This window comes from Triplophysa rosa, linkage group LG8 (assembly GCF_024868665.1).
Source record: "Triplophysa rosa linkage group LG8, Trosa_1v2, whole genome shotgun sequence".
Lineage (NCBI taxonomy): Eukaryota > Metazoa > Chordata > Actinopteri > Cypriniformes > Nemacheilidae > Triplophysa > Triplophysa rosa.
In genome coordinates, this window is record NC_079897.1 from 11,305,629 (window position 1) to 11,326,155 (window position 20,527).

Below are 20,527 nucleotides of genomic sequence, written 5' to 3' on the forward strand. Positions count from 1 at the left end.
AGACTTAATGTGCTTATGTACTCCTTAATGTCTATTTGTCATTTATTTGATTATAAATTAGAACAATCAAGTCTTTTTTTCTTCCTGTGGTCTTTAATACAGGAGCAGCTTGGGAAAAAATGATATTGCTCTATCCTATTATATTTCTTTCAGTGTTAAACCACAATTCTAGTAGATAGTACAAAACAAATGACATTAAATTACAGTAGCTAGTATCTTACATTAGAGATATGTACCAAGCACACTCACACATAATCCTGGCCAGAAATGTTCTGTAGATAGTGCTGTATTTATGCCGCTTACTTGTCAGGTTAACAGTGTGAATGAGTCATTCCCACCTGAGAGATGGCAACAGATCCCTCACCCATGACTCATTCATCTCAACATCTATTTTTAGCCCACCGACTCCCTCCCTGCATACTTGTGGGTGGGAGGGAAATGTAAAGAGACTTAAGTCATTCTCAAATGTTTAAATTGTGGGTTGTAATACATAAATCAGTTGTGTATGCTGGAAAGTTTGTCAGTCGCCTTATTTGGATCAGGAATTGGAGATATAAAAGCAACATTTTGTCTGGCAATGATTAGCCTATATGTCACATTTCAAATAGCTTAACAATAAATTAAAGGGACAGTTCACCCAAAAATGAAAATTCTGTCATCGTTTACTCACACCCAGGTTGTTTCAAACCTGTGTAAATGTATTTGTTCTGCTGAACACAAAGGAAGATATTTAAAAGAATGTCAGTAACCAAACAGATCTCCTCTCCCATTTACCGACATAGTAGGGAAAATAAACACTATGGGAGTCAATGGGGGATGGGATCTGTTTCTGACATTGTTCTAAATATCTTCCTTTGTGTTCAGCAGAACAAAGACATTTATACAGGTTTAAAACAACCTGAGGTTGGGTAAATGATGACAGAATTTTCATTTCAATTGTTTGGTGTCTTGTGTAAATGTTATTACCCATTCATAAGTTTGATTATTCATGTACTACATTGGATATTATAGTGATTAAACATTTATGGAAATAGACATTAATATAATAAGTACTGTATTGCTAAATATATTTAAACAAAATACAATTTTTGTGATTAATTGATTCTGATTGATGAACCACATTTTGCTCAAAATAATAAGCCATAAGAAGGATAGTTATAAAATGTATACTCGATTTGCAAATTCGGAGCAATCAATCATTAAAATCCATAGACATTTGCGGTAACAAACATTTACATGTTTATTCTGGTTAAGAAACAACTCCATACCCTTTTCAGATACAGTTTCTCTCCTTTCCAACAATAGACATCACAAACCAAACGTTTTGATAGTTTAAGAGAATAACCAACAAAGTTCTGTGAAGTCACAATCAATGCAATATTCAATGATGTCATTTTAAACAGAAAATGACCAAACTCCTGGCTCATGTACTGTATGACTGAAACATGTTATTTTTTAACTCCTTTTGCTCTAATAGGGGTTCTCTAGCAATTAGATTATATTATTAAATAGTTTATACTGTACTGTGCTCTGTGTAAGAGATTCATGAAGTTAGCAAGCTTTGACATTTTTAAACATTTCAATGTACTGTTTAATACGCAATATGCTCCATCATAATTCATTTTCATATCCAAAATAAATATCTACAGTTTTTCACCATCAGCACATTTTTTAGACTTTGTGATCATGCAACTTTTAAAATATGGCCAAAGCACTAAACAAAGTAAATAACATGACTATCAAGAAGATAGCAAATACCTACACAAAATCATTTTTGTAATATGCTTTTAATTCATATGAACAAACAGACAAACAAAATAAATAAATAAATGAGATGGAGAACAAACAAAAAACAGAAAGAAAGTGGCATTATCCCAGAACATTAGCTGAAGCACATGAAACTCTTAATAGGCTGCGCTCCAATGAGTGTAATTACATACAGACAGCGACTTGGCCTAATGTCCTCTTGAGAAAAATGGAGACTGCAGCAAGAATGATGTGCTACACAATGGGGGGATATTACATAATCCCACAGGCATCTCTTGACGTTAATCTATTTTCACCCTTGACGTTGCGAGTGATGATGTATTTGAGCAGAAAGGAGAGATGCGTGTTATTGAGAATGTGTTGAGTTGTGGCTTCGGCTCTCTGGAACACATTGCGTTCTGTCAAGTAACTATTGATTGACTGGAGCAATAGACGGTGAAGCGTTTGTTTGGGAGAGAATCAAGAGAATATTTGTGCCTTAGGTGACAGTAATGAGCCGATGTGAAGGTTTTCGAACAACTGCTGAAATAATGTTATAGATTCTGTTGACAGTGTTAGTAAGGCGCAATGATGAATTAGCCAGTAATGCACAGAGCTCTGATAGACTTTCATTTTGCTTGTTTATGAGGTTTACCGAATTACTTTTTACTGTGTAATACAGCCGCATCTCCTAAATCAAGCTGGAAACTGTGATTGCGAATCTATTTACTGTTACCCGCACGGGGGAAAGTTGTGAACTCAGAAAGACTATGAAGATCGTTCTGGTTCATTTCTGAAGTGTAATGGAGAAAACTAGTTTTGCGATTTCGACAATGCTTGTTTTAGTACGCAAACTGAATATAAACCACATGCCCCGACGCCTCAAGAACACACCAGGAGTTGCTCTTAAGAACAGCTGCCTAAAATTGACCATAGATATTTCCTAGCAGTTCTTATCGGCAATATGCGTAGCATGTATGTTTGTGCTGTATATCTTTATTCAGGAGCACCAGTGTGGTGGCATGATAATCTACAGGGTGCAGTTACATTAATGCCTTATCACCATAAATACTCTTGGTACTCTTAGTCGATATAGACGAATGATATGCATCAGAGAAAGTGCAATATTATCTATCTCTACTGTTCCTGTTGTTTTCTTTTGCACGAAACCATTTGAAACCCGGTTAGCTGACCTTTAACGGGGTCGTTTCGGTCGTAAAGGAGGGGGCAGAGGTCAGGTCTCCGCCCCAGGTTGGACGTTTTGCACCTTAGAGAGAGTGACGGGAACCTTGCCCTCCCCGGGGGTCGGAGCCCGAGTGATGGGTTGAACGGAGGCCTGGATCTCGGCTAGACGCTCTTTGAAACGCTGTTGCAGTCGGAGCTCTTCTTTGGAGGTGCCCTGAGAGCAAGCAGCCAGCAGCAATCCGACGGCCATACCACTGCCACCCACACAAAACAGAACGGCTCCGGCCAGCTTACAGGCATCCAGTGCACGGTTAAAGCGCACAGCGCGGCCATCCACGAAGAGCAGCTCGTCTTCACCGAATGCTTCTAGCCGAGGAGGAGTGGCATAGCCCACCAGCAGCACTGACAGCCCGGCTACCAGAATGAGAGCTCCAAGCGCGAGACAGACCTGTTAAATAAAACCAACACACATATAGCAACAAATAGCATGTTACACAAAAAAAAGAGTTTTGTGGCCTGTACCATGAAGCCAGTTTAAGACTAGTTTGCGTGCCAACCCTGGGATTTTGGTACCATGAAAGTAGTTTGGCTTTAATCTGTGTTCATCACTATGATAATTTACATTGCATGTCTAATCTGCTCTGGGGCAGGTTATCTTCTCCGAGAAAATGGACATATAAGTGACCTGTGTTGCAATGGCTTTTTCTTCCTATTTCTAAGTAGATTTCAGTGAAAATCCTTTTAAAATTAACCATGGTTTTATACGTATAACTATACATTATATTTACAGTACCACACTATAGACCTTTTCATTGGACGTGCGCGCACCTGACCCCCAGTTAACTTCCGGTTTGTGTTTGGCTAGTGTCTAATAATATAAATATAAATATTTATATTTTATTTACTTTCTTTTCATATTAATTTGTATTATTATTTTACTATATAATAATTGTATTAAATAAAAGATTTGTTGAATTTTGTTGTATGTTCATTTTATTAAATAAACAATTTGTTGAATGGGTCCTGTAATTTGGTCGCATTTAAACAAACCGTATGGCATTGACATCTAGCGATTGAGCTTGGTATCGGAGTCTAAATTAAAAATATTGGAGAGACAAGTTTAGCCAAGTAACATTTCTTCTCGGTTTCTTTTGATTGTTATCAGAAATAATCTACAGGCACTCTATTGATTGTCAATGTGTACCGGAAGTTCAGTTGGGGGTCACAAAAGTGCGCCTACGCAGTAATGTTTGTTTATGTTGTTAAGATGAAACCGTCTATAGTAAATGTTTACATGTACTTCATACATATTTGTTTAACTTTTGCATTAATGCAATAAGAAGTTGTTCTAAAACAGTTCTCTCTTGCTGCAGATAATATTTGTGCATGATTATTTCCTGATAAATACGTAACTCCATGTCTCCATGTAAAAGCGATTGGTTGTTCGGTTACGACATCGCTCTTTCGTGTGCACGCACACATCTTAGCTTTAGGATTAAAGACTGACTTGACAGAGGAAGTTGATAAGATAACAAAATTCATCAAAGCCTGATTGTATTGGGTTGCTTTTTCTCAATTCAAAACTAATCGCGAGTTTTGTTCAAGCACCTTTATACCGGCTCCTAATCTGATTGGCTGGCTTTATGGAACTCATCTGTTTACCTGGAAACAGTTATATTTACATGATAAAAGGATAACAGTAAATAAAAAACACGTTATCAACGGTTTTTAAAGATTGGTCAAAGCTTGAAGAGTTTATGCAATATAATCTAAAAAAAAGTATATTTGTTGACAGCAAGTTAACTATGAGCAGAATGGTTCATTTTGTTATCTTAGATATGTCTGTACAACAACAACAACAATCAACACTTATTGCTTTTGGATGGGCAGAAATTCTGATTTCAAACGCAATAAACATGTTTTATTGGTGTGAAGTTTGTTCCACACCAATCAAATTAATACCAAATGTAACTATTTCAAAAACAGCTCCCCCTGAACAAATGAAATATGTCAGTTACCTTCCAGGTCAGTCACACAATATATTCTTTTATATATTAGTAAAGTGAGAGGGACTTGGTCAGAATAAGCATAAATAGAGATACTACTTCATTTGAAAGTAAAATTATAGCTACACAAGAATATATTTAGAAATATGTAGAAATAGCACTTAGTTGCATACATGTGTATACATTAAGTGAACACTACAGTATACAACAAAATGGAAAATCACCTTCCAGAGGACAGAGCTCCAACGACTAGGCGATCTCTGTGTCTGAAAATCTTCATCGCGCTCCCAGATGGAGGCAGTGCACTCCTCATAGAACTGGTGCAGGTAGGAACGCACCCCGTAACCTTGGTAACTGCTGCTGAGCGCACCGTGGCCCTGCTCAGTATAATCCGACCCACAGATCTCTGAGCAAGAAGTCATGCTTCACATCTGCATATGAACATAAACACAGGCCCAAAACATTAGCATTTTTTATGCAACATGGAAAATACTCAAATATACTCATGCCTTAGTCCATGCTTAACATCTAAACATCTACATATTTCATTGTATCACATAATAGAATAAATGTACAAAGAATCATTCCTTATGAGAGATCAAAAGTGATACATTCATTTGCGATTTAAGCAGAAAATTCTTAAATAGGGACTGTTTGTCAACTGGTAACCCAATCACTGCCCTGCCCTGAACTCAAATCCTTGGTTGAGCTAATGTTGACATGTTGGATGTTTAACCAAACAGAATCACCATGTACCTTAGAAAATATATCTACAAATTCTTTACTTGTTACTGTCTCTTTCAAGCTGGGATACACGAAAAAGGTCACAATTAAATTTTAAACAGAAGACCTGTGCTAATGCCAGTAAACACAGTGAAACTTTACACTCGGACAGACACATTTTCTGTCTGCAGCAGAGCATCTGACCTGCGTCACATCATAGATCAGCACTAAATGATACCAGCGGCCTAAAAGATAAATCAGATCGTTCTTCCCCGATATCTCGCTGCCTCCACCTTTCTATAATCTTACTAATATCATTCTGAAACTGTTGGATGTGTTCAAATGCTACGTTCATGCCGTGAGTTATTGCTGCTTCTGAGGTTCAGATATTAATATTTCTGAAAGACGGCTTGTATTATGCGAAGGAAGAGTTTAAGCGAGGGAAAATGAGGTTGTTCGTTTCCTGCAGAACGCTGTAATTAAATCACGGCTCAGTGTGTACCTGCTGAAACTGATTAGGAAATGACTCAGCTTTCCCTCGGCATATGAATGAGCCTCAATCACAATCTCTCACTCTCTCTTTCTTTCTCTCTGTATGTTTGTAGTTTCTGAGATTTCATTAATTATTTGTTATTAAAAATAAAAATCTTCCGCTTCATTTTATGATTACAACAATGTCAGAATATGGACATACTGTATGTACTGTATACAGAGGGTTTTAAAAGTCGGAGAAAATTGTACCATTTTGCTTTTCTAATTTAATACACAATACTGGGATTTCGTATTATATTGTCAACATTTACTCATTCCTTAAAATGCCAGAATTACAGTAATGAGCCAGCATGGAAGCCACAAAACCTGTTCAAAATCCGATAGTGTTTTATTAGAATGATCCAAAAAGCTTCTTGCTAGAAAGAAGTATGAAAGCTCTTTGTCCAAAGTAATTAACATGAACAACTGCCTTTAGTTAGTGACCTACAAACTAGTGCTGTTTTGTCATGACCTTGATTTATGTATACGTATATATATATATATATATATAAAATAGGCTTTTAAAATCAATTATAAGTGTGGTCTTAAACTTTTGATTGTGGTATAAATCACAGGGTATTGAAATAAAGTGCTGTATGTGAAGCGTTTGTAAGGATTTTTCTCTGAGATGATGTCGCTGTCCTTGGTGCTGAATCCATTGCGCGCCGTGTCACGTCATAAATGACGCCACACCAACATGTCATCATCTGATGTGCTTGAATATCTGAGACATTATGTTCCCTAAAGACTAACGACTCAATACTCAAGTGTTCAGTCGTGTCATTACAGATTTCTAATTATATGGTGAACGCTATTAATAGCTGTTGCTATCTTCTGTGTACCCACAAATAATTGTTGTTATACATCGTTATTATGCGAAACCAGCATTCATATTCATTTTAATAACTTTAAAAGCGATTTGAAAATCGATTTATTTAATAATATGTTTGCAAATTCATACAGCAGTGACTGTCTAGCCATCAAATGCTGTGTCCTTCATTACAATCATACGCAAACGTAATCGATGCCATCGATATAACAGCTATCGCAGTGGCTTTAAATGGCTTCGTTAAAACCGTGTTTAAGTATAAATGAAGAAATATGAATACCTGTCATAACCAGTCGGGAGAGTGATCGCTGGCTGCCGTTCTTCACACTGCTCTCATCACTCTGCGCTCTCCAGCCGTCGACGAGCCTGACTCAAAGCGACGCACTGCGCATGCGTCTGATCTAGAGCAAAGCGAGAGGTTGGAATTCTCTCCTGATAAACAAGGTGTTTAAAAGAGGTAACGTTTGCGAGCCACCTGGAAAAATGTGATACGGGGTGTGCTTGTGACGCAGCATCACCCTAAAATATTTCGTTTTTACCACAAATGGTGTAGAAGAAACACTCTGGCATTCCAAATACTAAGGATTGGTAGCGTACCTGCCAACGGCGTGCACAGGGGAGGGGCCAGGGGGCTCAAGCCCCTGCCCCTTTTGTCAAAATGTAAATGTACCCATGGTCATACTTAAAAAGGTTTTATTAATTATAAAAGTGATAATTATACTAGATAACAATTGCTTTCTATCATCGCAACGAATATATATATATATATATATATATATATATGTTTTATGATTAAATTTGCGCCGGGGGTGGAGCAGTAGGCGGGGGCTGCGCGCGCAGCTGCTCCCTGTCTCTAGTTACTGGTTTTGACTAGAAGGGATACAGACACCTCCACTGGGCATGCGCACTTCAATACCGCATCATTTTTGTCACGCTGAAAACATTTGATTAATATTTTTTATTATTGTAAGGTTAGGTTTAGGGTTGGGGTAGGTGTAGGCGTTAGCTAATGTACTTTATTGTATGATATGGCGAGATTTTGCACCATTTCCGACAGTAGCTGTATCCTTTCTAGCAACAACCCTAGTTACTTCGCAGCAGCAGGTAGCACAGAAGAAATGTATTTGCCATTCTGTTGAAGCTAATGCGGCAGCATGCAGGTTATGGTCTATCAATCCAAGGTAATTCAATGTCCAACTGTGCTTTTTAGTTACAGGCAAGATCGGAAATTAGTTGAGGCAATGAACAAATACACGCCCAAATGTATGATAAATGGGGAAGAAACGCCCCATGCTCAATTAAACGAACTATATTACTAATATAGTACTGTTACTAACTGTCATGACTGAAATTAAGTGTGAAAATTATTTTAAAAATTCGATTACAGCATTACATGTAGATCTGCATGAGCTGGCGCACTTTTGCTGGGTTTAGCATTGCAACCAGTTACAGGCGGATCTGTTGAGATTAGTAACGTAATAGCCAATCAGAGGCGTCTAAATGAGTCACCGGTGCAGTAGGTAGGTTAAGTGTGCGATTTTCACCGAGTTCATCATAAACAACAATGTAGTCGTCAATTCCATTGATTATAATGGGAGTTTTGCGAGATTAATCTAAAGTCATTAACCGTTTTAAATATATGGAACGTTCTTTGTACTATTTATGTAAACAGTTTAACCCAAGTGTAAATAAACAAATGCCATGCAGTTTCTGTAGTGTAACAATGTTTTTTTTGTTAATGTTAACATCCCTGCTGAAAAAACAATACTAAACCATTACATATAACCATTACAGACATTTTAACGGTTTACATTAAAATATGACTAAAGTCCTATTCGCACAGGATTAGTATTATCTGGGGACCTCTGGTCATTTGTAATAATCGCAGAGATTGTCTGTGATCTTAATCCCGTGCGAAAAGGCCATGTCTGTAATTTGTCAAGTAAAAATCCCCCCACAAATTACCTACCATATTTTGACGAACACCGAGGTCCTGTGATAATATTAGTCCAGTGCGAATCGGCATCTCTGCTATTTGAAATTTTGAACAAGATTTGGCGGATCGTATCTCATTTTTTCAAGGTTTCTGTGCGCCTTTTCAATCATCTTTCGCAAAGAATGGAAGCTGCGTTGGAGTGTTTTCACAGTATTTTGGGTGCTGGGTTATGTTGCTACATACCAGACAACAATAATATTGGCAGAGAGAAAATATTCACTGTAAAAAAACATGACAGGATCAGAAGAGCGAAACAAAAAAGAAGGAATATATGGAGATGGATGACATGCATGGCAGCATGCGGTAAGGAACATTCTTCTGTTTACATACAACTACACCTACAACGACAAGACTTTCAAGTAGGGCTGTCAACGGTAACGCGTTAACGGATGCGATTAATTATTTCAAATTAACGCGTGAAAAATATTTAACGCAATTAACGCAGCATCCGTTTGTTTTGACATCCTTTGTCTAGCGTTACATTATGTAATCACGCTCTTATTCGCGCAATTTGAAACAGTTGCTTTGACATGTTCAATAAAGATAGATAGCTTCTAAACTGTGGGACGCGGCAAAGCGCAAGGCGAGGTCCAGCCTGGTGTGTACAGTAACGGGCTAAAGGTTGCGTCGGTGAATCTCTGTCAGACAGCGCATCCGTGTTAACATCTCTTTCGTGCCATGTTTAGAAAGAGGGAAGCGCCTTCATGTCATTTCCGGGAGATAAGTCAGTAAATTCGAGTAAAATCACAGAGTTCACTTATCCAGTGCGAATGCGCAACATGATCACAGACAATCTCTGCAATTATTACAAATGACCAGAGGTCCCCAGATAATACTAATCCCGTGCGAATATGGCTTATGAACCAGTTTTTCCATGGAGATCATTACAAAATGTCTTTCTGTAGTGTGTTTTTGGGCATTATTCCAATAGGATTAAGTTAAACGTCCAAGTCAGTTCTCTACCGCATATAGCATTAAATATCTTTGATTTCATGACAGTTTGCACTTATCTATATAATAGAACCATGACATTTTAAAGGGGTGGTGCAATGGTGTGTCATGCATTCTGACTTCTTTACAATGTTAAACGTGCTGTCTTCTCATGCTTAACATGGTCAACTTGTCAACAAACGAGTTGAGCGTATTACGTAGTATTTCTGTGCTCGATACACTCCCCCAGCGATCGTACAGGTTTCGTAAAAAGTTTTTTTTTCGAACATATACAACTGTTTCGTAACAATTTTTCTTAGTCCCTTATTGGACAATTCTCCCGGAAAAGCACGCGGCACGCCCACGCGGCAGCAAGGAGAGCAGGAGAAGGAGCATGCGCAGACGTCACTTTCACTTGTGTGCTGGAGAGAGAGCATACGTTTGCGAAGTTCAGGTGTTTGTTTGTTCACTGCATTTGGGTGATGAATGTAGGCATGGGCCGGTATGAGATTTTGACGGTACGGTAACCTTAAGCCAACCTATCACGGTTTTGCGATATTTCGGTTGCAGCTTTAAATTGTGTTATTTTAAATGTCTGAGTAAAAAACATTGAACACAATAGACTTAATTTTTAAGCAACACAAAATATTTGGAACAGTAGTAAACATGATTTAACCTGTCAGTATGTCAGGTTAAATCAGCGCTTCCCCAACATTTTAAAAGCATGGCACCCCTTTCTTGTCACGGTCTTGGTCTGGTCGGGGTGTTATCTGCACGGGGGTTGTGTTGTTGTTGTCGAGCACGTGGGGAGCCTTTGGCTGACCGCGTGCTCGGTGTCTGCGTTTTTTACCCCGCCCTCGTGTCTCTTTGGCTTCCCCGCACTGGTGATTTTCCACCCCGCACATACACGCCTGTTGACACATTACTCATTAAGCTTTCATTCCCGTAATTACCCCACACCTGCCTATCCTCTCCATCTCATTATGTTCTCCTTTATATTCCCTCAGTGTCTCTCGTCTGTTGTCTGACCGTTGTTTGTGAAAACCAGTTTCAGACTGCCCCAGACGTAGCTGCGGCTCGTCTGATGAAGTTTAATCTCCTTATTCGTGTTTTACTCTCTGATACTGTGATGTCTCGTCAAGCGAAGTCACTTACCTTCACCTGTTACCTCGACTGTTGTCTTCTTGTTCCCGGCAGTTCTCGTTGGCGCTCATCTCGACTTCGTCGAATCCCAGGCAGCTACCCGCAAGAGGATTCCGGATTTCCTCTCTCATTGTTGTCACCCTCCAGACTCGGGCCCCGGGCTGAGTGAGGTCCTCAGGCACTTCAGTCCACAGTCCATTGCCGGAGACCTATCCTCTGCCCGAGCCGCCGTGTTCAACCCCTCGGGGGTATTCAAGTCTCACGACCGCGAACAGCAACGTTCGCGGTTGGTTTTCTCTACTGTCTGGCTGATTGTGACGCAATAAAACCTTCTTACTACACCACACTTGGGTCGTCCTGTGTATCTGTCATGACACTTTCTAGTCTTCTTTTGAATGCATTTCCAGTAATTAAACTTGCATGCATTCATCCATAGACATAAATAAATTAAATGCAGATGAGCAAACAACTAATTAAGCATAAACAAAATATTGCACAGAACCTGATGGATTCCTGCACAAAACAGCTCATACCTTTGGAACGGTATAACATAAACTTTTAGTGGTTTTAAAACCGTGATCTTGAAACCGGTATTTGGCCCATGCCTAAATGAATGTTATATAAACGGTGGATATAACGCTGGATTTGGAGATCGTGTGAACCTGATATATGGAGCCATCCCAGAGCTAAAAGATGCCAGACATGAACCGCATGCGGTGAGTGAAACTGATGTCTGTGTTTAGTTGGCAATGGGTGCCTAATAGTTCAGCCTATCCCTCCCCCCCGCACGCGCCGTATGCTTTCAGAAATAATCGTACAGCTGTATCTATCTTTCATAAATGTGATCAAACTAAATACTCTTCGAAGATACGAAGTATGCAATACTACTCTAGGTAATTAAGATTAATATGAGAAACCGCATGTGTTAGGGCCGCTTTAACACAAATTCAACATGATTACCCTCTTGATTCTTACTGTTTTGTTCAGTAAAATATATTTATATTGCAATTATAAATATGAGAAACCGCGTGTGTTAGGGCCGCTTTAACACAAATTCAACATGATTACCCTCTTGATTATTACTGTTTTGTTCAGTAAAATATATTTATATTACAATTATATAGTATTTTTTATCTCCCTATTTTGGTTTGAATTTATATTTAATAAAACATTACGGCACCTGTTTAGACACTGTAAAAATACACTTGTTAATGTATACGTTGTAGTAATAGTACTTTATTTTTAAGTGCCTTTTTTGGTCCTTCAGCTCCTGCCCTAGCAGAGGTCTGTGCTACCTGCTGACACAATTTTTAGTCTAGTGATTGTTGCTCAGAGCAGTTTTATTTTGGAAATTTGTGTAGACAAACACCGTAAGTTAAAGTTATTTCCATCATACTTTCCTCCCAAAAAGTAAACAAATAAAATCCTGCATAAAACTACATCACACTGGCCTGAATTTAAGGCTTTATCAATGTTTATAACATATTTAGAGCACTGCACTGTTCTTTATTTGGTTATATCAGGCACAGTTTTCCAGCTGCAGGAACAGTCTCCCTGGAGAAAGTTAGATAACATTGAAAGGGACAATGGAGATTTATGACCTCATTAACTCTTTAGTTCCTGGTTCAGCCCTGCTAAAGATAAAAGATAAAGATAAAACTTTACATTAATTGTTAAGATCCATCCTAACTGTATGCCTTCTATAGGTGCATGCAGCAGAATTATTTGTAGCCTACTAAGTCTCAGATTCGTGAATTCCAGAAAGGTAATGAATGTCTTCTAAAGTGAAACAATCAGTGTGTCATCATGGCTGTCAGAGAGGAGACGGAGATTCAAATGCTGGTAATGAAAGTTTATTGCATACAAGAGCACAGAGATGTATCAATTGACCCTTCGCTAAGCCCCGCCCTCCTTAGTTACTGTTGCTACGCCTGTCAAGCTTTCACGCCTGGCAAGTGTATTACAGTGTGTATGCACCGGTGTCAGACATTCCCAAGGAGATAATTAGTAATTTTTGGCGAACATGTGAAATATCTGAGAGAGCAAGACAAAAAGGACTGCAGTGTGCATTCGGGGGATATATCCACGACATAATATGCAACCGATTAGAAAATAATTTAATCAAAATTGAAGCTAAAGCCTATGAATGATAACATTCTCCCGCTTATATTTTAGTAGCGCGCCAGGCTACTGCTCACATGTCGTGGGTCTAATCTACGCCTTGGACCTGGCAAAAGCCAGAGATGCTGAGCTGAGCCATACATCATCAACAACACAAACAAATTTCCGTCTTGCCTTTAATCATCTTAATTTATGTTCAAATATATGTATACAAAGAACCGTCATTATTTCCAAGCAATGATGTGCTGAGTTAGCTAGCTAGCTAACATTAGCGTGCGCTTACCTTGGAGCAAACATAGGTGTTTTTGTTAATCCTGTCGACCTTTAGTGGGACATTCTAAAATGCTTAACGTGAAAAATGCTTAACGTATCTAAACAGCGATAAAGGAAAACATCTCGGTTACGTTTGTAACCTCGGTTTCCTGATGGAGGGAACGAGACGTTGTGTCGAACCGACAGATGGGGTTCGTCCCTGAGAACCAATCGTTTCTGACTGCTTAGAAAAGGCCAATGAAAATTGGCAAATGAAATTTGCATGCCGGACTCCGCCCCGGATATCCGGGTATAAAAGGGAGACGGCGTGCATCATTCATTCACATTAGTTCTGAGGAGCCTGAGACCTCTCACGACTGCTGCAGAGGACAGCACGTGTTGTGGCAAGAGGACACAACGTCTCGTTCCCTCCATCAGGGAACCGAGGTTACAAACGTAACCGAGACGTTCCCTTTCTGTCGGTCTCTCGACGTTGTGTCGAACCGACAGATGGGGTTCCAATGGAAAACGCCATAACACTGTGCCCTGTCACAATCTCAACGAAGCGACGGTGACTGGCCTGGGCGTGTCAGCCGTGAACGCTACCGCGAAATTGTAACCTACCAGTGGGTAGGTAGGGGGTCCCAGAGCTTTCTTGAAAGGTGGGAAGGCCCCTACCTTCGGCCTCACAGGCGGCGGCCTTGTTTCTCTAACAGCGAGAAGCCGCCCGGAACCGTAAGGCACTGGGTAAGCGCTACTTCCTCAAGTGGGGGATGCGCTACAGAGACCACTTCCTACCGCAGGGAGGAGAATAGTGGAGATACCAACATGGTCTCACCGATGGGGAAGAACTCATGAGAAGAAAGTGCGGCTGAAGAGAAAACCGCGAGGTGGAGGTCCACCCGGGGAGGTCATGGGTTACCAAGGTGGGAACCAGCATGAGGATACATCAGACGGAACCGCCCTACTGGGGAGTTGCAACATCTGGTAGCACTAGGTCCGGTTAGAGCTATGCTGCGAATAACTCAGGTGAAACCCGGCCTAAGGGGCAGGGCTGCTCTGCCCAGCCCGCCCCAGGGGGTGCTTGCTTAGTGATGGATGGAGTGCCTGTTCTTCGCCCAGTGGGGAAAGAATGGAGGCTAAATCGGTATACTGACCCACTCGAGAGAGGGGGAAAAAAACGAACAGGCGTACACCCTACCAGTTGCCGGTCCTACATGTGGCCATGCAGGACGCGGGCTGACACCGGCTCTACGCGGAGGTTGTAAAACCTCGCGAAGGTGTTGGGTGAAGCCCAACCCGCAGCTCTGCAAATGTCTGCGAGAGAGGCCCCCCGTGCCAAGGCCCAAGAGGAGGCAACACCCCGGGTGGAGTGGGCCCTCACTCCTAGGGGGCACGGGCGATTTAGGGATTGGTAAGCTGTCTTGACAGCGTCCACAATCCAGTGGGCCAACCTCTGCTTGGAGACAGCTCTCCCCTGTTGCTGACCTCCGAAACAGACAAAGAGCTGATCCGAGCTCCTGAAACTCTGTGTGCGGTCTAAGTAGAGGCGCAAGGCAAGTACTCGACACAACACGGACGGGATTGGGTCTTCCTCCCCAGTGGGGAGCGCCTGTAAGTTCACCACCTGGTCCCGAAAGGGAGCGGTGGGAACCTTGGGCACGTAGCCGGGCCGAGGTCTCAGGATAACATGAGAATCCCTGGGTCCGAATTCTAGGCAGTCAGGGGACACGGAGAAAGCCTGTAGATCCCCTACCCTCTTGATGGAGGCGAGCGCCAAAAGGAGAACCGTCTTCATCGAAAGATGAGGAAGAGAGGCATCCCCTAGGGGTTCGAAGGGGGGCCTTGTGAGACCTGTCAGGGCTACATCCAGATCCCAAGAGTGTATGGAGTGCGGACGAGGTGGGTTACGCCTCCTCGCACCCCTTAGGAATCTAATGACCAGGTCGTGCTGCCCTAGAGACTTCCCAGCAACTGAGTTGTGATGAGAAGCAATGGCGGCTACATACACTTTCAGTGTGGAGGGGGAGAGGTTAGTCTCGAGTCTCTCTTGTAGGAAGGACAGCACGGACCCGATCGCACAACTCCGTGGGTCTTCTCCTCGAGAAGCACACCAGGTCGAGAAGAGGCGCCACTTGTAGGCGTACAGTCGCCTACTGGCAGGTGCCCTAGCCTGAGAAATGGTAGCTACCACTGCCGGGGGCAGACCACTCAGGATCTCCTCGTCCCGTCCAGGGGCCAGACATGGAGGTTCCAGAGGTCTGGCCTGGGATGCCATAACGTGCCCTTCCCCTGGGAAAGCAGGTCCTTCGCCAGGGGAATCAACCAGGGGGGAGCTGTCGTCAAGAGCATTAGCTCCGAGAACCAAGTCCGGTTGGGCCAGTGTGGAGTAACACTTGATGCTCCTCTTCCCTGACCTTGCACAGGGTCTGTGCAATGAGGCTCACTGGGGGGAAGGCGTACTTCCGCTTGTCCCGCGGCCAGCTGTGCGCTAGGGCATCCGTGCCGAGGGGACCCTCAGTCAGAGAGTACCAAAGCGGGCAATGGGTGGTTTTGAGTGAGGCAAACAGGTCCACCTAGGCCTGCCCGAACTGCACCCAAATGAGCTGGACTGCGCGGGGGTGGAGTCGCCACTCTCCGCGAGGCGTAGACTGAAGAGAGAGCGCGTCGGCTGTCTGGTTCAGGTCGCCTGGGATATACGTGGCACGCAGGGAGCGGATCACCTGCTGACTCCACCGGAGGAGGCGTCGGGCAAGTCATGTTAACTGCAGTGAGCGAACGTCACCCTGACGATTGATATACACAACTGCAGTAGTGCTGTCCGACCGGACCAGCACGTGCTTGCCCTGCACGAGAGGCTGCAGCCTCTTCAGTGCAAGTAGCACAGTCCACAACTCTAGGCAATTGATATGCCAGCGCAGGCGGGGGCCCGTCCAAAGCCCCGACACTGCGTGCCCGTTGCGCACTGCACCCCAACCCTGCAGGGAGGCGTCTGTTGTCACCACGACATGCCTCGTAACCTGCCCTAGGGGTACCCCTGCCCGAAGGAAGGCCATGGAAGACCACGGGGTTAGGGTGCGTCGGCAGCGAGGCGTAATCACCATCTGCCTGCTGCCGGTGTGCCACGCTCCCCAAGGAACTCGACTCAGGAGCCAGTGTTGAAGCGGCCTCATGTGCATCAACCCGAGGGGTATCACCGCCGCCGAGGATGCCATGTGTCCCAGGAGCCTCTGAAATAGTTTCAGGGGAACCGCCGACTGCGTGAAATGATCCAGGCAGTTCAACACCGACTGGGCGCGTACTGCGGACAGTCGCGCTGTCATGGTGACAGAGTTGAGTTCCATACCAAGATAGAGGATGCTCTGCACAGGGGAGAGCATGCTCTTCTCTCGGTTGACCTGTAGTCCCAATCGATCTAGGTGCCGGAGCACCAGGTCCCTGTGTGCACACAACAGATCTCGCGAGTGAGCCAAGATAAGCCAGTCGTCGAGATAGTTGAGTACCCGCACACCTCTCCCCCTGAGGGGAGAGAGGGCGGCCTCCACGATCTTCGTAAAGACTCGTGGAGACAGAGACAGACCGAAGGGGAGGACTCTGTACTGATATGCCCGACCCTCGAAAGCGAACCGTAGGAACGGGCGATGACGAGGGAGAATCGAGACATGAAAGTAAGCGTCCTTCAGGTCGATTGCCATGAACCAATCCTGACATCTGACGGATGCCAGGATGCGCTTCTGCGTGAGCATCCTGAACGGCAGCTTGTGCAGGTGTCTGTTAAGGGTACGCAGATCTAGGATGGGGCGCACCCCCCCCCCCGCCTTTTTTGGGGACGATGAAGTAAGGGCTGTAAAACCCCTTGGACATCTCGGCTAAGGGGACGGACTCGATCGCACCCTTCGCCAGAAGGGTGGCGACCTCGCTCCGTAGTACGGGAGCAACCCGGCCTCTGACCGAGGTGACGAGGATGCCCCGAAACTTGGGCGGGTTTCTGGCGAACTGGATCGCGTAGCCGAGACGGATCGTCCTTCTCAGCCACCGTGACGGTGTGGGAAGCTCGAGCCAAGCTCCCAGGGACCGTGACAGGGGGACTAAGGGAACGATCTGCTTCATCGACCCCCCGGGGGGTGGTTCGATGGCTGGCAGTGCGGGTCTCTCGCCGGGGAGCCCCCGGGAAGAAGACTGGCTCTGCTGGTTTGCCTGCCTGGCGATGCAGGTCCCCGCACCGTCGATTTGAGAGTGCTGAGGGCTGCAAAATACATTCGATGTTGCGCCTCGCCAAGACGCAACGTCGAGTGGCCGAACACCGTCTGACAGAGGGTGAGAGCGGCTGTGAAGAACACCCAGGGAGATAGGAAACTCTTTTTGTGAAAAAGTGGGCTCTAGGCCTTCGCTGATGGAGGGAACGAGACGTTATGTCGAGCCGACAGATGGGGTTCGCTCTTGAGAACCTATCGACTTCTGACTAGTTTAGAAAAGGCCAATGAAATTGGCGAATGAAATTTGCATGCCGGAATCCGCCCCGGATATCCGGGTATAAAAGGGAGACGGCGTGCTGCATTCATTCACCTTTTGGTCTGATGAGCCTGAGCATCCCTCGACCGCTGCGGCAGGTGGCCAGCGTTGTGGCAAGAAAAACACAACGTCTCGTTCCCTCCATCAAGGAACTGAGGTTACATCCGTAGCCAAGACGTTCCCTTTCTGTCGGTCTCTTGATGTTGTGTTGAGCCGACAGATGGGGTTCCTATGGAAAACGCCACAGTGCTGTGCCCGGTCACAATCTCTAGCGGAGCGACGCTGACTGGCCTGGGCGAGTCAGACGTGAGCGCTAGCGCGAAATTGTAACCGTCCAGTGGAGAGGTAGGGGGTCCCAGAGCTTTTGAAGAAAAGGTGGGAAGCCCCTGCCACCGGCCGTCACGGGCGGTCACGAGCATTATTCCCCCCTGGGGGAAAACGGTACAGAGACCACTACCTACCATAGGGAGGAATTAGTGGAGACACCACATGGTCTCACCATCAGGGGAGAACTCATGGGAAAATGTGCGGACTGAAGGAGTTAACCGCAAGGTGGAAGTCCACCTAGGGAGGTCATGGGTTGCCGAGGTGGGAACCATTCACGAGGAGCAGACGGAACCGCCCATGGGGGGGGTTACCATGTCTGGAGCACTAGGTCCGGTTAGAGCTATGTGGTAGATAAGTCAACTGTTCCCCGGCCTAAGGGGACAGGGCTGCTCTGCCCAGCCTGCCCCCAGGAAGGTGCTTAGTGATGGATGGAATGCCTGTTCTTTACCCAGTGGGGAAAGAAGGGAGGCGTAAATAGCCGTTGATCCCCCTAGAGGAAGGGGGAAGGGCTTTCGCAGGCGTACGCCCTACTGGCTGCCGGTCCTACATGTCCAACGGTTCCACGCGTAGGTTGTAGAACCTCGCGAAGGTGTGGGCATAGCCCAACCTGCAGCTCTGCAGATGTCTGCCAGAGAGGCGCCCTGAGCCAGTGCCCATGAGGAGGCTACACCCTGAGTGGAGTGTGCCCTCCCTCCTAACGGGCAGGGGCGATCTTGAGATCGGTATGCCGTAGCCACGGCATCCACGATCCAGTGCGCCAGCCTCTGTTTGGAGACAGCCCTCCCCTTCTGCTGACCTCCAAAACAGACAAAGAGCTGCTCAGAAGCTTCTGAAGCTCTGCGTGCGGTCCAAGTAGAGGCGCAGTGCGCATACTGGACACAACACGGATGGGGTTGGGTCTTCCTCCCTTGTGGGGAGCACCTGCAGGTTCACCACCTGGTCTCTAGGGGGAGTGGTGGGAACTTTGGGCACGTAGCCGGGCTGGGGTCTCAGGATAACATGAGAATCATCGGCCCCGAGTTCTAGGCAATCTGTGGACACGGAGGGTGCTTGTAGGTCCCTCTTGGAGGTGAGCGCCATCAGGAAAGCCGTCTTTATCATGAGGTGAGAAAGAGCGGCATCTCTGAGGGGCTTGAAGGGGGCTCTTGAGGCCCGCCACCTAGGTCGCAAGAGGGTACGGGGCGCGGATGAGGCGGTAGCCTTCTCGCGCCCCTTAGGAACCTAATGACCAGGTCGTGCTGTCCCAGAGGCTTCCCAGCTACTGGGTCGTGATGAGCGGCAGTAGCGGCTAAATACACTTCCAGTGTGGAGGGGGAGAGGTTACTCTCCAGTCTCTCTTGAGGAAAGGACACCACATTCCCGATCGAGCAACTCCGCGGGTCTTCTCTTCGAGAAGAGCACCAGGACGAGAAGAGGCACCACTTATGGGAGTATAGCCGCCTAGTGGCCGAGGCCCTAGCCTGAGTGATGTCCCAACTACCGCAGGGGGTGGGCCACTCAGGATCTCCTTGTCCCGTCCAGACATGGAAGTTCCAGGGGTCCGCCTGGGATGCCGTAACGTGCCCTTCCCCTGGGAAAGCAGGTCCTTCACCAGGGGGATCGGCTAGGGGGGGTGGGGTTGTTGTCAAGAGCATTAGCTCCGAGAACCAAGTCCGGTTGGGCCAATAGGGTGCAACTAGTACCACTTGATGCTCCTCTTCCCTGGCCTTGCACAAGACCTGTGCCATGAGGCTCACTAGGGGTAAGGCGTACTTACGCTTGACCCGCAGCCAGCTGTGCGCTAGGGTATCTGTGCCAAGGGGTCCCTCGGTCAGGGAGTACCAAAACGGGCAATGGGAGGAGTCTGGGGAGGCAACAGGTCCACCTGCGCCTGGCCGAACTGCTCCCATATGAGCCGGACTGAGCGGGGATGGAGTCGCCACTCTCCACGAGGTGTCGACTGACGAGAGAGCGCGTCGGCTGTCTGATTCAGGTCACCTGGGATATGTGTGGCTCGCAGGGAGCTGATCACCTGCTGACTCCACAGGAGGAGGCGTAGGGGGAGTCATGTTAACTGCCGGACCAGCACGTGCTTGCCCTGCACGAGAGGCTGCAGCCTCTTCAGTGCAAGTAGCACAGCCAACAACTCTAGGCAGTTGATATGCCAGCGCAGGCGGGGGCCCGTCCACCGCCCCGAAACTGCGTGCCCGTTGCACACGGCACCCCAACCCCAGGGGGTTAGGGTGT

General features: G+C 45.4%; 2 protein-coding genes across 4 annotated transcripts in view; one reads left to right on the plus strand and one right to left on the minus strand.

Annotated features, from left to right (window-relative positions):
• Positions 1 to 20,527, plus strand: part of LOC130558607 (NACHT, LRR and PYD domains-containing protein 14-like) — a 203,743-nt gene that overhangs the window by 35,294 nt on the left and 147,922 nt on the right. The gene's annotated exons all lie outside the window — the stretch shown is intronic.
• nrsn1 (neurensin 1) lies at positions 1,199 to 7,435 on the minus strand. The gene is made up of 3 exons (XM_057341129.1): positions 7,301 to 7,435; positions 5,162 to 5,368; positions 1,199 to 3,379 (listed from the first exon to the last, which is right to left on the minus strand). The coding sequence occupies exons 2-3, from the start codon at positions 5,357 to 5,359 to the stop codon at positions 2,981 to 2,983; spliced, it is 597 nt and encodes a 198-aa protein (XP_057197112.1). The 5' UTR covers positions 5,360 to 5,368; positions 7,301 to 7,435; the 3' UTR covers positions 1,199 to 2,980.